General features: G+C 38.7%; 1 protein-coding gene across 2 annotated transcripts in view; it reads right to left on the minus strand.

Moving 5' to 3' along the window:
• GPR158 (G protein-coupled receptor 158) overlaps positions 1-17,137 on the minus strand; it is a 186,352-nt gene that overhangs the window by 48,807 nt on the left and 120,408 nt on the right. For both annotated transcript variants that reach the window (XM_064407624.1, XM_064407615.1), the window contains exon 6: positions 4,006-4,115. In XM_064407624.1, the coding sequence (XP_064263694.1) occupies positions 4,006-4,115 (110 nt within the window). The remainder of the gene's footprint in view (positions 1-4,005; positions 4,116-17,137) is intronic.

Consider the following 17,137-nt stretch of genomic DNA (forward strand, 5'->3'; position numbering starts at 1 on the left):
GCACATCCAATAACCCTGGGTCCTGGCTGTGCCCCTCCTGGCTGATGTGGCCAACTTTAACCCTGTCCTGGCTGGAACAAGACACCATGTCCTCGCCACTGATGCTTCAACAAGCAAACTGATATCTTCTTTGGGCTCTCTGCTGGCATGAGTCTCCTCTTCAGTAAGATATTGAATCACAACCCAGAGAAACACAGAATCATTGAATTGTTTACACTGGAAAAGACCCTTGAGATCATCAAGTCCACCCATAAACCTAACACTGCCAAATGAGTCACTAATCCATGTCCCCCACTAAAACATGCCTCTAAACAAGCACACGCTACCCACACTGGTTTTCTACTCCTTTCTTTACCACCTCCAAAACCTGTAGGAAGGTCCACTACTTGCTTCAACTGTACCAGATGGCAAAGCACAGCAATATAATCTCAGCACAGCATTTAGATAAAATGCAGAATTGCATCATAGTGTTAACATCTTGTCCTTCCACTAATACTCCCATTCCACCATCACTGCTTACAAAAAAGTGTGCATTATGTCATTGTCATGTTTCTCATACCTGAAACATCACCTTCCCCATACCTTCTCATCCTCCTCACTTTCCCACTTTCCATTTTTTCTTTTACTAATATCCGAAATGGAGATTCCCATAAACTAGAGACCCCATTCCTGAGTTTCCTTTTCCTAAAATATCTGAAAACACATAAGTGGATACATTTGTCTGTATGTATGTATGTTACTTTGTTTCATTCTTATGCATTCTTATCCTTTAGAATTAAGGATTCTGTATTAATCCTGACATGGAGGTGACAGAAGTTCGCACAATATTAATAGTAATGAGATAACCTGTTCATAAAACACAGGGCTTGAGAAAGGACACAGAGAGTCTTCAGTTACAGAAATATACCGAAAGGTGCCACATCAGGTCCTTTAAACCCAAAAGGTTAAATTTGAAACATTATTATTTCTTGAGAGAATTGTTTTGAAAAATTCATTGTTAAGGAAAGTATTGTATTTTATGTTCATAGCTCCTCAGCTAGATTTCTTAAATTAAGCTCATTTCCATGCCCCTATCCTTCCACCCCCATAAACATCAGCTTGTTATTTAAAAAATGCACAGTGAATAAGAAAGAGGCAATTAAGGATGAGGCACTGTAGAAATTGTCTGTGACAGGTGTTCCAAGAATGAATCAGTACATGACTTCCCTGTTCTTTTACTCTTCCTTAAGCATCTGCTTTTGACTTCTCTTCTGATTTCCCCTTGATGCTTGACCCTAACAAAACCTCTGAGAACTCCTCAGGAAGTGAGGAGCTACAGGAAAATTTTAAAAGCTACAAAAACCCCAGGCGTGTCCAGTGACTCCTACCTGGCTTTGGTTAACCTTCACGCTCCATTGCTACTCAAAGCATCTCATTTGTTGAGAACTATAGCATTAGACTTTCTCATTATCCTTAACAGTTACCTTTACACAATATTGGTTTTCCCATTTAACTCAGAAAAATCACAGGTTCCTTGCTGGCAATTGGTTCTTCCCCCAGGCAGGGCACAGCCTAACTGCAGGAGGGAACCAGTGCTTGTCAGGAGTATCTGTCACGCCTGCAATAAGCCATTCCTCAACCTTGTACGACTTGTGGATTAAATTAAATCTGGCAAAATTTTCTACCAAATTTCTATTAACATCACATTGTTTCTAACAGCATAACTGCTGTGAATGTGTATAATAAAATATATATCTAACTTGACTCAGTCTTTTGCAAGGCACACTCTGAGACTGAGATTTCAAAACCAAAAAAGACCAGAATATTACTAATGTAGGAAAGAAATGGTCAGGATATCTGGGTAGAAAATAAAAGATAGACTCCTAAACAAAGTAATTCTAGATTAACATACTAAATAGTTTCTTTCCCTTTCTAGATTAACATACTAAATAGTTTTTTTCCCTCTTTGTGTTACACAAAGAAATACAGAATTATTCAGAAGGGCAGCCAATTCTCACAGCAGGGCTAACAGGGAATCCAGACCAGGTTGCTCAGGGCTTTATCCAGTTGGGTCTTGAAAACCTCCAAGTATGGAAATTCATAACCCCATGAGCAACCAGCTGCACTGCTTAAGCAATGACACTGAAAATGCTTTCCTCATTTAACATTGCCCCTGATATTCATTCATATTGTGTAAAGTTGAAATCTCCTATTTAAATTTGTCAGTCTTTTGTTCTCCTGCTATACACTGCTGTAAAGAACCCGGCTTCACCTCCCTGTAGGTGTTGGATAGCTCATGTTAGGTCCCTCCAATGCTACATTTTCTTCATGCTGAACAAGCCCTGCTATCTCAACCCCTCTTTGCAGGACCAGTGCTCAAAGCCCCAACCATTTTGATGGCCTTTTTGATGTGGTGCTCAAAGCCCATTTTGATGGCCTTTCACTAACTCATCTAAGTTCACTGATATCTGGACACATCATTGCAGATGTGGTATGAGTAAAGGAGAATAATCACTTCCCTCAGCCTTCAGGTTACTGTCCCATTGATGAAGTCCAGTCTGCTGCTATCCTTCCTTGCTTTGTGATGATCAAGGATGAGGATGTAGTGTATTCTTGGCTTCTTATTCAATTTTGTCTGGTTTGTTGACCCTGTCAGCACAGGTGCTAAGTAACACCAAAAAGCTGAATGAGCAAAGCAGAAGACTTTTCTGCCCAATTTTGCAACCTATCCTCATTTAATATGAATGGAAGATCAATTGTCCTGTCAGGATAGCTGCTTCCTCATATCATGTACAATCATATAAAGAACCTGTTAGGATAGCACAACTGCAGTGACAACATGAGCCACCCACAGTCTCAGGCTTTTTATCTATCTGAGCTATAGATAACAAAGCATCCAAGCAAAGTCACCAGCTCCCTCTCTTCTCTACTGCTCTACTTGTTTTACTTTTTGCATCAGAAATTGTTCATCCCAGAAAACACTATGGGGGCGTGGAATTTTCTTGGTCATTTTCAATGCAAAGATGTGGCCAGGCACAGCATTTTACAATTACAGTTTACTAGCCTAAGTGCACACTTGTAACTAGGAACACAAATTAAAGGGAGCTGCAAGAAGGAGCTCTGTTTTAATGGGAAAACAGGGGTTTCCACATAATATGTGACAAGTCAATAATGCATCATGAAAGACAAGATATTTTTAGTTCTCATTCAGTTTATAAGCATAATATCAAACTTCCTCTATCTAACATGCCAACACAGTAATGAAATGAAGATAAAAAGATGAGTGACCGTACTCCATCCAATATGTTCAAGTATCAATATACTGCTTATCTCTTTGCTTGAATACTTACAGAATGTATCAGTAATTTTTTTCATTAAAGTTTAAAGAAGGATTTTTTCCAGCATACACAGAAAAGGCTTCCATTTTTAAGGGGACTGTTGAAGTGGGAATTTAAGTTGGGTCTCTAAATCTGAGTCACATGTGAATGCACTGACAACCCCACGGAACCCAGAATCTGCCTCATATTTTTGCTGACAGGTACTGATGCTTGTGAGTGTGTAGCTTGTCTGCTATGATTGCCTGAAGAAAACAGCCCTTGACATAAGAGCCATATGAAAACACACTAAGTACACACACTGCAGTCTATTGCTTTACCCACCATTGCTGTGTCTAAACTCTTCAAAAGCATCTCTCTATGAACACTTCACAGAGAAGCTTTTGAACACTCTATGAATACTTCTGTATTTTTTATATTCAAGGAAAACACATTCACCTCCTTTGAAAAGGGGTTCTTGCACAATTTAACAGTTAATGTATATATATTTTTCATCAAATCCTGTCAGCATTCATAGCTCTCAACTCAGATTAGTAGCATATAATTTGAGCAGCAAAATTGAGGAGAAATACACGGTGGGTTTAAAATCAGAAATGGCACTTGTTTATGATAATATTTGCAGTTCTTCCATCTAAGTACCCACACAGATTGCACATACTCCCACAGATATGGAAATTAATATGTGAAATACCTGTGCAGCTTGAGTGTCACAGTTCCATAAACAGTAGCAAAGCCCAGAAGACGAACCCATCTTAGGAGAACACAGCGAAATATACTTGGCTCAAAATACAAAATGACAACCTATAGAACAGAAAGATAGAGAGAGCTTCAGTACTGCTTTCATGAGAAAGTAGTTCTTCATTCAAATGCAGAATAGTTGCAAAACAGGACAGCAGACACATTTCAGCTCGTACTGCTGTATATTTAGATTTTCTAGTAAAGCGTCGGGATGATCAGATCAACCAGCTGGCACAGTTCTAGGCACCAACTCCTTTTTGAAGGGAGCTGGCAAAAGCCCTGTGACAGACTGTGAAGTGACAACACTTTTAAATGCAATTCCACTGACTTTTCTTAACTAAGTGAAAACATGTACCCAGAGAGGAGGATAGAACAGACAAGGACTTTTTCCTTGAGCAATTCAAGTAATATGCAGCTGGTTTAATTCCAGTTTGATAGGCTGTATTTACTAGGTTACACTTCAAAGTCACTCCTAATAAACCTAGCAAAATGATAGCTGCTCATTTTTCTCTACCAAACTAAAAATGATTGCACTGGCCTCTTTCTATGCAACATATGAAATATTTAATGACATATTTAACTCTTTCTTCCCCATATATTTCACCTAAGCTATATCAAATCTGCCTGTGCATCACAACTTTCTTAAGGAAAATAACCTTTTTGTTAACCTATGCATTTCTCTAACCACAATGAAAAAATGTCCTACCATGCCCTGTCTACCAAGGACCATGCACAAGAACAACACTCCATAAGCAGTAAAAGAAAGCTACTTCTGTAGGTATAGTGCATATAGAAGCTTCACTATCAAGTAAAATACTACTCTTCTCCAAAACAGGATTGCTCAGTAAATTCAGTTACAATTTGAATCAGGAGTCCATTTCTTCTCATTCCAGCAGACATTGTTCCTGGTGTCCTGAGGGCTGATCCCATATTTCTTCTCCCTCATCTGGTCCCACCAGGAGCCTGCTGTCCCAGGGATTTGTTGGAAAACTGCCCCTACCCTACATGTAGACCCTGCTTAGTCCAGCAAACTTAGATCCCATGCATTCAATGTGTCAGACCAGAACCTGGTAAAACAACCCAATGCACCATAGTAAAAATTAATTAGGTAATCCTGGTCTAGAGAAATAAAGCGCTGAAACATTTCAGGCCATCTGTCACAGCTTCATTTACAGTCAGTACATTCTGGCAGCAGAGGTAGTATTGTGCCTACTGGCTGCCACATATTATTTTCCTAAGTAAATGCTCTTCTGCGTGGGAATTCAAGTTCAGGATATTGGCCAAAAGCCCAGGACTACATCCTTTGGGTGACATAGACTTCTTTAGAAGAGTGGGGGCAAAAATGGCAGACGTGGGCTGAGAGAGATGGCAGCTGCTGTGCTTCACTGGAATGCTTTTTTATACAGCAGAATCAAACTATTCCTTTTAAAAATTTGATTTGCTGAATCAAACTGTGCTGCAAAATTCAATCTGCTTTTTTCACTGTTATTGGACTGACAGAAGGTACTGAGTTATAAGGGACCCACAAAGATCATCAAGTCCAACTACTGGCACTGCATAGGACACCCCAAGAAATGCACCATGTGCCTGAAATATTGTCCAAATGCTTCTTGAACTCAGTCAGGCTAGTGCTGTGACCAACTGCCCTGGGGAGCCTGTTCCACTGCCCAACTATCCTTTAGGTGAAAAACTTTCTTCTGATTTGACATGCTTCAATGTAGACATTTTCTGGGATTCTGACAAACTGTCCATGTAGGAAAGGCAGCAGCTTTTCTCCTTGCAAAATCAGCTGGAAAGCCAAAATGCATCCACATATGCACGACCATGCTTGGGCAAACACAGCATCCAGCAAAAAGTTTCTCAGAAAGACCTGAATGGCAGCAATGACCTCTTATCCTAATATACAGTTATATAGATTAGGACAGTTGCAGAACCTGAGCAAAGTCTGTAGCAGTAACTTGTCTCCTGAGGTTTGCTAGGGGGTAGAAAACACTATGTTTCATCTTTGATTCTTCTAAACAAGAAAATCAATGTCAAAAAAAGACTGGCATACAAAGACTCTGAACATTCCAAAGTTGATTTGAAAGCAGAATTTTTCAGATAATTGAAATGGGAAGGTCTGAAAACTCTCCAGGCATAGAATTTTCTGAACAAGGGCTACAGCTCTCTTTGCCATACAATCTGACACAGCAATTTCATCTGCTGCTGCTTGTCGAAACATTAACTGCATGTGTCTAGAAAATCTCATTGATTTGCATTGAATCATTTTTATGAGCAGCTGAGGCATTTGGCCTCATATCAACCAAGAAACCACCACTTCAAATGCAGCCTGGTGTGAGCTGGCGTGACAGCTCACTGGGAAGGCTGCGGAGACAAGACACTGGTGGAGAAAACTGTTCTCATTTTCCCATTTGAAATGGACACATTTTAACTGCTCCTTCACCCAGTGGGGAAGGATACTGCAGAAGTAAGACTTCATTCAAGCTTGAGTCTCTTTTGGATCTTCCTGTGTTTAATGATGAACTGTAACAGTGCCTTCACAAGGGCCAGTGTCCATTTCTACTACTCTTGCACATGGTCTGTCATGGACCCAGGCTTTGCAGAGCCAGAATTGCTATATGTACATTTTGCTTTCTTCTTAGGCATTGCAGAAGGCTATTCTAAGCATATGTCATTCCCATCAGGGCTCACCAGGATGTTCAAGTGACTTCTCTCTCTAAGCTCTTGTCAGAATTACGTCTCTTATAAGCACCATGAATTTTAGAGGAACAATTTTTAAAATGAACAATCTTTAATGGATTGGAGCCAAGGGGCTACAGAAACACTGCCCTGGAAGCCTTGTTCAACTTTTCAGTGCAAGTGGAATACAATTCTTGCAAAGAACCTGATCCAAAATATGACTGCTGCACTCCAACCCTCACTCTCCCTAGAAAAAGAAAAAAAAAAAACCACCAACAAAAAACCCTCAGCCAAAAAAAAAATCAAACCAAAAGAAAATAACCAAAACAAAGCCAAAAAAAACCCTCCTACAATACCAAACAAAAAACAACAACAAAACCAAACCAAACCAAACCAAAAAAAAAAAGAAAAAAAAAAAAAGATGAGCATAACACAGAGAAGTCTTGGGTTTGTTTCACAGCAGCCTCTTCTACCTTATCAAAACCCCCACTCCCTACTGTTATGCTCAGAGTTAAGTCTTCTTCTTCTTGAACAACATTTGTTTGCACAACAAACGTGCAGCAAAAGGTTGCTGGGCTCCAAGTGAGGCTCTTAGGATGAGCACCAGATACACCCACACATCGAGGCTGCTCTCAGCAGAACAAGGGAATCCATCAGTTCTAAAAGACTACCCTGCCCACTAAAAATCTGACAATATTTCATTTTCTATTTTTGTACTTCTGATGCAATCGACCATGATCTTCTTTAAAATGCTGGGATGTTTTGCTGATGGATGGAACAAAACATCTTTACTGTACATAAAGAAATGTGTTATCCTCAGTTTTGCCAGCTCCTGGCATCCACTTAAACACTAGACATCAGTTTCTGCAACTTAAACAAAGAGATCTGGGGAAAATTATTTGGAAACCAGAAGAAGATAAGCCCAACAGTGGCTGCTCATGTCCCAGTTACTGCAGCTGTGCGTGAGACTTCCTGAACTGTGACTCATCTTTGTCATTTGGACAAATGCATTTAGATGTTTGCTTTTAAACTCAACGTGGTTTAAGCTATTACTATCCTTGCCAAAACATTGTTCCAGTAGTCACGCTACCACTTGTGGAGTCAGAGATGAAAAGACTTCCTAAGGTCACCAGCTAACTGTCAAGTGTGTTTAGAGCTGGAGAATTACAGACATGGAAGAGGGACTTAGCCTGCTGACACAGCAATCAGCCAGCTCAGCTATTCATTAGACATGACGAACAGACACACACACACACACACACACACACACACACACACTCTAAACACAACAGCTGAAGTCAATAAAAGCACCCCACACATGAGAGCAAATTTTCCTCATCAGGACAGGTAGGAAAGTAAAAGTGCAAAGAAAACTAACACAGAACATTCAAAAACATAACAGAGTTTGTCCACACACACACACAAAAAGGAATTAATGAGTTTTATAGGCTCAATGGCATTGTTTCTTAAAAGATAAACAATATTTAGAAAGATTCTTAAAAAAAAATCCACCTTATTACAGCCCTATAATATTAATAGTGAGAAAAACTGTGCATTGCAAAATGCAGTTTCAGGTTAATTTTACTGTGCACATTAAAAGATGGTTAACTCTGCCCTTGACCTTGGCACCAGATCCAGGCAAAAACACTTCAATACTGTGCAACCTCCCCAAGGTGCAGTGACTGGGATTCACTCTGCCTAAATCAAATATATAATTTCTTGCTACACTGTTTTGGGGGGGTCTAGTAAATCAGGCCTATTAATGCAAGTTCCACAGATAACCCAGGGATAAAAACAAGTACCTTGAGAAAGTTCAGCTACTTGGACAAGAGCTTGGCCTAAAAGCTTCAAGTACACATCTCCATTGACTAGAAAGGCACTACAGCATTTATTTTAGGGAATTTGCTTCAATATATGTCAATTAATAATCTGTATTAGGAGGACTAAGGCAAGCACTTTATAGCCAGCTGTAACAATTTTGTAATGTATTTAAGACAAGTACTTTTTACTTCAATTCTTAAGCCGTACAAGTCACAAATAGATCAAATACTCATCTTCCTCTACAATCATCAAATTGCTATACTTCATGTTGAGAGGAAATGGGCAACACCATAATGTCTAACAGACCAGAAGCCAAAGAGCTTTAAAAAATACATGTATTGCCAGTGCTAAAAATCCTAAAACTAAACAGGAAAAAAATTGAGCAGGACCTTAACTCCAAAAATCCCTAAGTGTTCAAAATTTTTTAGCTCTTTTTTTTGCCCTTATTGTAGAATCATACTAAGGTTTAGGCTGGAATGGAACTTTAAGGATAATCTAATTCCTAGCGCTGTGGACAGAGATGTTATCCACGTTGTATGGATGGAAATGAAAGTCAGAGTTTAAAATTTGAATACCAGCATCATTTGCTGATGGATCTGAGGTACAAGTCACCCACTTCAGACAAAAGTGATGCAAAAATAATAATTTTTTTCTCATTTGCAAATAACCAAATTCATCTTAAATTGTGCTCACTGAAACCAAAGAACTTTACAGGAAAACTATCTACTTTTTAAAATTGAACTTCAGAATTTTCTCCAAGTACTCTGCACAGTTCAATGCAGGACAAGACACAGCCATTCAAGATAATACCATTTGGGCTAATTCCATTAACAAGCATCTAGGAGATACTGAGAAGAGATCCATATGATCTGTTCCACTGCCCAACACCATCTGTCCTTGCCTGACTGCAACAGCTGTCTAGGGCTGTCTCTAGGCAATTCTGCTATGCAGCAAGCCATCAGACACTTCCTCTCAGTGTCCTGCCGTGCTGAGGGATGGGCAGCCTTCCTCCTTCTGCCACGTTTCAGTAGTTCCTTCCAACACATCAAATATCCTCCAGGGTACATCAAATCATCTATTAATGTCCCAGCCCTAACACTGAGAAGGGATTTCCTGCAGCAGAGATGCTGTTTGCAATGTTAGATAAGCTTGCCATCCAAACTCACAACAGTCTGGCACTACGCTTCCTAGGAAAGGGACCGATCCTCTTCTGTGTGGGCACAGTGCCATCTCAGCAGATGGGGTGAATGAAGGCATTCATGAGCCTCTGCACACTATGGGCACCACTGCTCGAAACATGAGTCACAGCTCAGATCATCTGCTTAAATATGAGCGAAGGCACAGCTCCTCATCCAGCCCTGTGCTATCCACAAACATTTCCGGTGCAGCTACACACAACATCTTAGAGGTATGATAACAGCTGAATATATACTTAGCCTAATTATGTAAGAACATTTCCTTCCATTTCCATCCCTTTTTTTTAAACCACATGTGCTTTTTAAGACATTATATCTTACTATAATAGGCTTGTGAGCACACAGTACCATGAAACCCTGCTATCCTTGCAAATCTCACGATTTTGAAGCAGAGCTGCACTGGATCATTAGCTCAAGTGCCTCTGTAAAGCACACATTTGCTGCACAAAACCACAGTAACTACTCAGTAGGTTTTATTCTTGCCTCTGAATTGGAACTGAATCAACCTCCCAGTATGCAGCACTGGAAGCACTTTGCTGCTGGGGGAAATGCATTTCAGATAAGATGCATGACACAAGCAAAATCCTTGCAGCCATATAAGTAAGATCTTCTGTGTTTCTTCATAAAAGAAGACAAATTTTTCCTCATCACCCACACAAAGTCCAGCTTGAAATTCTGCCTGCTGAAATCTTCTTTTCCCTCCCACTATATTTTCAGCTGTAGATACCGGTGTTTTTTCATTGCCTATTATACAATATCTATTAATACATATTAAACCCCTGTCTGTGTTTCAGCAAAGACATGTCTTGCCTGTAAAGTCCTTTGGAAGACTATGACTCAGTATAAGCACATAGCCACCAGCACCAGTGTAAAATAAAAGGGCAGACTTCTAGAACTTCATTTATCAGAATGCTCTGCTGTCACTAGGTTTTATTACACTATGGATTCATCTCCATCAGGCAGTAACAATAGGTCTCTAAAGTTCTTTATGGAATACATATTTTACTGTGGAGATCATTTAGCCCCCTGAGAAATTTAACTGGAGATTAAGCAAACAGAACCTTCAAGATCGTTCTGGTTTGACAAAAGACTGCATACTTAGAATGTCTTTTTACAGATGTACCTTCAATTATTTTCCCTCTTTTTTTTTTCCCTTCCTGTGTTCATAAGGGAAATATCAATTAGTTATTGACAAGACACCCTGAATAGGTTATTTTGAGGAATAGAAACATCCATGTGATTTCCAAGATGCTGTCATGTATTTCCTCCAATTTAAAGAGAAAAAGTGATATGCCACAGATCCTATTAGCTCTGGAAATATTTATTTATAAATGACTTGAATACATGGCCTGAAAATGCACTTATTCACCATAAATTCTAGCCTTTGCTTAAGCCTTACTAATGATCCAGCTTCACTGTTCCTATTTCCTTTGGTCTAATGAATAGTATTCTAAAATCAAATAATAAAAAACTAACATATAATCCACAACGGCTTTAAAAAGAGACATGCTTGCACTCTGTGTTCAGATTTGATCACAACAAACGACTTTTTATGCCCAACAAGCCCCATACACTAAAGAAGAGTGATCCAGGACTTTTTCCTAATAAAGCATAAAACTTTGTCACAAAACAGTTAATTGGCTTATGAGAGACATGAACTGATGCACTGGCTGAACTGGTTATAAATGCTAAGGGTTGAAGGGTACTCCAAGTGTCAACTCACAAACAGCAGGAGAAAAGAGATACAAAGAAAGACTGCATACCAGGTCTACACCCTCTTTGGGGAAAAACAAAGCATAAAAACAAGTATTACCAAGAGGACTAGACCTCTACCCCAGACTGCTGTAGGAACCCTCTGAGGAACTGAGGAGAAATAGAAATCACCTTGAAACACTGGATTATCATGTATGCTCTCTGCATCTATTTCCCAACCCAGAGACCATGCTTAGCTTTTCAGTGCAATGGAATAAACTATGTAACTTCAGCTGCAAACTTCTCAAATACAAGGAGAGATTTCAATGCTACTGGCCCAGAGAGTGGTGATGAACAGGTAGAACATGATCCTTCAGGAAGTAGGAGGTCTCCCAGACTAAGGGGCTATAGGCACTGAGGTGCTGGAGGTGGAAAATCCAGTACCTTAGGGGCAAATGTTTGTCCAAGAAAGGTGTTCTTCTTGACCACTGCTGGTTATTGGATGCTTCTGTAGAAGCAGTACAAGACAGGGATAAGATCAGAGGCTCAGAAGTTCCATTGAGACCATGCCTAGGTGTAGCACAATGAACAAATTACCCAACACTGAAAAATCCAGGCTGAAAAAAGAATTTATTAGTTTTAATCATGTCCCATGTAAGGCAGAAGAGAAAATGAAGTCTGCATTGTACACTATGCTTTCCTTGTTCTCACTCCAATGTACTTTTAACTCACCAGTACCATAAAGCAAAAGAAGCAAATTAAGAAAAACTGACCTTCTTACCCATCTGCTTTGATGTGCCAGCTATTTCTCTGTCTTGGTAGATGTCTATCCCTCACCCATATGTTTGCTCCCTCCTGACAAGCTCAGAGTCTTTAATAGAGTTGCCCTAAAAGTAGCCTGAACAGCCTCAGAAGTCAGTCCCTGAGGACCTGAGAGTTGGCTCATCTCAGCAATTCAGACACTTGAACTGGCCAGATGAGGACTTGGCTGCATGTCTGAGGTTTCCACTGAAATCAAGGCGCTGTCTCAGACAGTTTAAAATGTGTTTAAACAAGATTCTTCAAAAACAGCAATAACTGTTGTGTTTGAAAATTTAAAGCCTACCAGAATCTACCTAGCTGTGTACAGAGCAAAATGCTTTTCCTCACCCACGTAAGTCACCAACCACAGCCTGAAAGCACTAAATTAATGCAGAGTAATTGATCTGACTTTAAAGATACTTAGGGGCTAGTAAGAGAGTCAGAGCTGTTGACTTCACTGAAAGGCAACTACCCAAATATTTTAAAAATACCTGTCTTCCTGTCTTCAGAAAGAGTGCTAAGAGCAGTGTATATAGATAGCACTGATGCTCTGCACTCTTTCATTCAATGTTTTCAAACTTATACAAAAGGGTCTTCAATTACTTTCCAGTTAAATACTGAAAGATACATGAAAATGTGGGTTTCCTGATCAAGCAAATGGTCAGATTTTAAGTGAAGATTATTAAATGTGATCTGCCAGCAGCACCTAAAAGCAGAGATGAGCAGGTGGGGCATTCAGGGCTCCAGCCTCATGCACACTAAGGCTGAGAAGAGAAGCACAAGTGAAATACAGAGAAGAAGCTGAGCTCCTTAATCATTCAAAGCTTCTATTTTCATAGTTCACAGTACATTCAAAAAACATAATTCAAAATTAATAGAAATAATTTCATCAGGACGTTTTATCTCAGCAATGTATAGGCATACCAAAAATTGTTCATGCTGATGCAATATTTAAAAGTGGAAAATCAAAGGAAGCTGCAAAGTCAAAATATCTTCTAAAATATTTGCTTCTTCTGCCAGTTAACTTTTATAATCCAATTGCTTCTTTCAGTTTTTCAGATACATTTTCTTCCATGTGACACGCCACTTGGGTAAATCACAACTGAATGTCCTAGTTTATCTACTTCATATGTGAAAAAAAACCCCTAAACTTACTTACTGGGTGCATTACCTCCTCTTTTCTTAAAAGAAAGGTGGCAACCAAAGAAGCAAAAAGAGAAACATTTTAACAAACTGAACCATGTTGAATGAAAAAACCCTGACATCTCTTCAGCCTATTCATTTGCCAAACCACTGACTCATTTTAATAATAGTTTTAAAGACATGTATTCTCATTATTTTATTAAAACCAAGGAAAATCTAACAATTAATTTTAAGACTACATCTGTGATTTCTGGAAAAAGGAATCCTTTAAAAGCATAATGGTAAAGTAGTCTATATTAAAATAAATCTTGCAAGAGCTGAAGCTAAATCAAGACATAATACATTAAATTATTCAGAGCAATTTGTCAAGTATACTTAACACAAGACACAGGTCATAAAAGAGACTCACAAAGACTTTAATATCTTGTTGCACTATAGCTGAAATCCCTACAAATATACATTGTAAGGTATGTGTGGGGGGTGTTATTTGAGTGTTTCCAAATAGTGACTCCTACCTGAGGAAAAGAAAGCATGCAGTATTTGGAGTCCCAAAAATACTTATCTCCTTCTCTTAATCAAACAAAGTCAGAGAAGTATTTAACACAAATTTTGGGGAAAAAAAGCTATCTGATGGTTTAGGTTCTTCAGAAATACCTCCTTCCTTGCTGCACATGTTCTCTCTGAACTACATGTTGGCAGGTTCGGGAGTTAAGGTAGGAATTTTATTGTCATCAACTATTAAGATGGTTATTTAGAAAAGGTAATGGGGACAGACCAAGACTTTGAAATACTCTGCTAAACCACAGCAAAGAACAGGACAGAACTGTCTGCTATCCTCCTCAGGATAATTTTTGTTGGTATTTATTTTGACAACAAGCAATTTCGAAAAACTCTCTCCACTAAAATACCAGCCGGACATCTCAATCCAGCCGGTGCTGATTAGTTTACTGCAGACATCTCTGCTGGAACTATTGACTTTTCATTTCCAGCTTATGCACCTGTAGCAACAACAGCAGTGGGCACAAGCCAGAGACCACGGCGTGACCAGCCTCCAGAAGAAGTGCTGGGAACACTCCAACTCCTAATGTTCCCTAACGAAGACTGGATGTCTGTCTGATAAATCTGCTTTAGGTAAACTGAAGCTACTGGTAATTGGATGAATTGCAAAAATGAGTGACATACTCTGCTGGCATGATCTACATTAATCTTCAATCCACACTAATCATATCAAGCAATTTATGTTATTAACATAATTAATTCATTATGGATAATTAATGAAGTCCAGAAGAAGCCAGCCACATCTGCAAACTCATAATTTACTCCAGTAGAAACTCTTGTAGAAACAGTAGAAACTATGGAAATAGGAATGAAACTCTATTTTTCTTTCCAGTAGGAAGATATTCTTATAGTTTTTAAGTCACATGGATATGAACATTTTTACCTTCCAAAATAATTGTTTGGGCAGTTTGGTTGGCTAAGAGGGCCAGAGTGCTCATACTTTTTTGGTCTAGTCAAAAGGGAAAAAAATGTTTAATAGAAATCTAGGCACAAAAAATATTTATACCATGTTGAGCAGTTATTGAAAAATTACTATAACTGAGAAATTAAAACGAATTTAGCAAAATAAATTTCTATATTCAAGATGATCAGGTTATTTTATTTCAGTGACATATGCCACATATGCCAGGTGATTTTTAAAGAACATATTAAAATTAAACACACGCTTACACAAATATTTGAATACATATGCACTTAAATACAGAAATAGATTTGGTGCATTTGTTGTGATTTCTTTCTTGCCTGTAAAATCATTATTTCCTCTCAAAAGTTAGTTACTTTCCATGGACATTGATTTTAAAGCGCAGTGATTCCAAAGTAGCATAATTTGAGTGTATCTGTCCCAATATTTTCTGCTTTATGAAAAGCAACACAGATCAGTTTCAGTTTCCTGCAATCCTAAGCAGCCCTGAAATACATTTTATTGCAGAACAATCCACAGGGCATCTCCATGAGCCATAAAACACTCTTTCTCAAAGCCTTGCTCTCTGTATTCACTCTCCTCACCACATTCAACTAGGGTGCTTCAATATTATAATCCAGCTATTTCTACTGGGACTGTGAATCTGGAGCAGAAGTTCTACACACCTGAGCCAGGGAAGACAAGTGAATCACTAATTCCAAGACAGCCCAAGCTCCTTCTGTATTCAATGGGGAGCACTGTAGGCAGAGGCCAAACCACATCATCCTTCTACAGACACCTGAGTGCTGACCTCCAGAGGTGCCTACCTCCTCCACAGGCTAAAGGGAGCCTACAGTTAAATGTGATGTTCAGAGTTAAAATTAATTAGGGAAAATATAGCAGCAATAATAATAATAATAATAATAATAATAATAATAATAATAATAATAATAATAGTAATAATAATAACAACAATAACAATAACAATAATAAATCCCTGCACTGCAAGTAGCCACTCCAAAGTTTTACTCAGAGTTTTCAGTACTCCCTCTTTCTCAAGTGCAGGTATCACCTAGTAACTTGTCAGACCACGTAAAGCCCATCCATCAACTCTGATATACTAGAGAAGAGAACAAGCTGGAAAAACCTTCAGAACTAATTTAATATTTATTGCTATTTTGAGCTGGATGTCTCAAAGGAAGAAAATAACTTCAGAACATTGAACTGATTTGGAATGAAATGGACCTAGAACAAAAGTTATATTTCATGGACTTTAAGGCAACTTTAGAAAAATGCAGAAACACAGAAATAAGATGGTGTAGAAAGTAATAGAGACATTAGCACATTAAGGGCCATGCTCTTAATGGACAGGTGACTTTTCCATTACAGAAGAAAAATTAAAAAGTCCTAAAATGGAATACCTGATCTCAAGATTAGGTATACAAGCTGTCATGGAGCAATCTCAAGCAATGTATTAGCACTAAAGTTGGATGGACTGAGAGGAGCCTGAGAAGAGCTCTTCATTACAGACCTCAGAAGAATTTCTTTAAGAGTTTGATGACAACATACTCGACTCTGAAAGAGCAGTCTTCAAAACCTTCAACATGTGTAGGTGGGAACCAACTAAACAGAACAATTCAGAACAGAAATCTCTCCTTGGAAACACTGCATGGAAATGGAAAGTAGGAGAGATGAATCTTGAAGCAGATTTTCAGGAAGTTGAGTGTAGACTCAAAAAACTTTAGGGAGTCTGTGGAGGTCACTGCACAGTTGATCAGAAGGCTGAAATACAATGATGCAGGAAAGAGAGGAATCAAGTTGCACAATATGAAATTATTAACTGGGAGAAATGAAGGGTAGCAAATTCTCCTCCTCTTGGAAACAAAACTTCATGACACCTCAATGACATGTATGGCTGCTCATGACCTGAACAATCAGCAACAGTAAAATCCCTTAGGAATAACAGGCACATCTACAAATATTGCATTTTCTAGCCTTTGCATACATTCAGATTTTCCAGAAAACTGCATTACCAATTGCACTTATTGATAAATTCTTAATTGTTTGACATGGGCAGTTTCTTTTTCAAAAAGAAAGAGACACCACAAAACCATTTGAGATAATAAGGTTGCATTAGACAAGCACATATTTGATATTTAATGTCTTTTTCAGTTATCATTAAAAATCTGATTAATTTTCCTCACATGGTATCAAATCTTTTCAGGACCTAAAAATTTGAGCTCAGAACAACCCTAGGACTTCTAGTTTGTTTTGCTACATTATGCTCTCTCTGT

Source organism: Passer domesticus, chromosome 1 (genome assembly GCF_036417665.1).
Source record: "Passer domesticus isolate bPasDom1 chromosome 1, bPasDom1.hap1, whole genome shotgun sequence".
In the NCBI taxonomy this organism is placed as follows: domain Eukaryota; kingdom Metazoa; phylum Chordata; class Aves; order Passeriformes; family Passeridae; genus Passer; species Passer domesticus.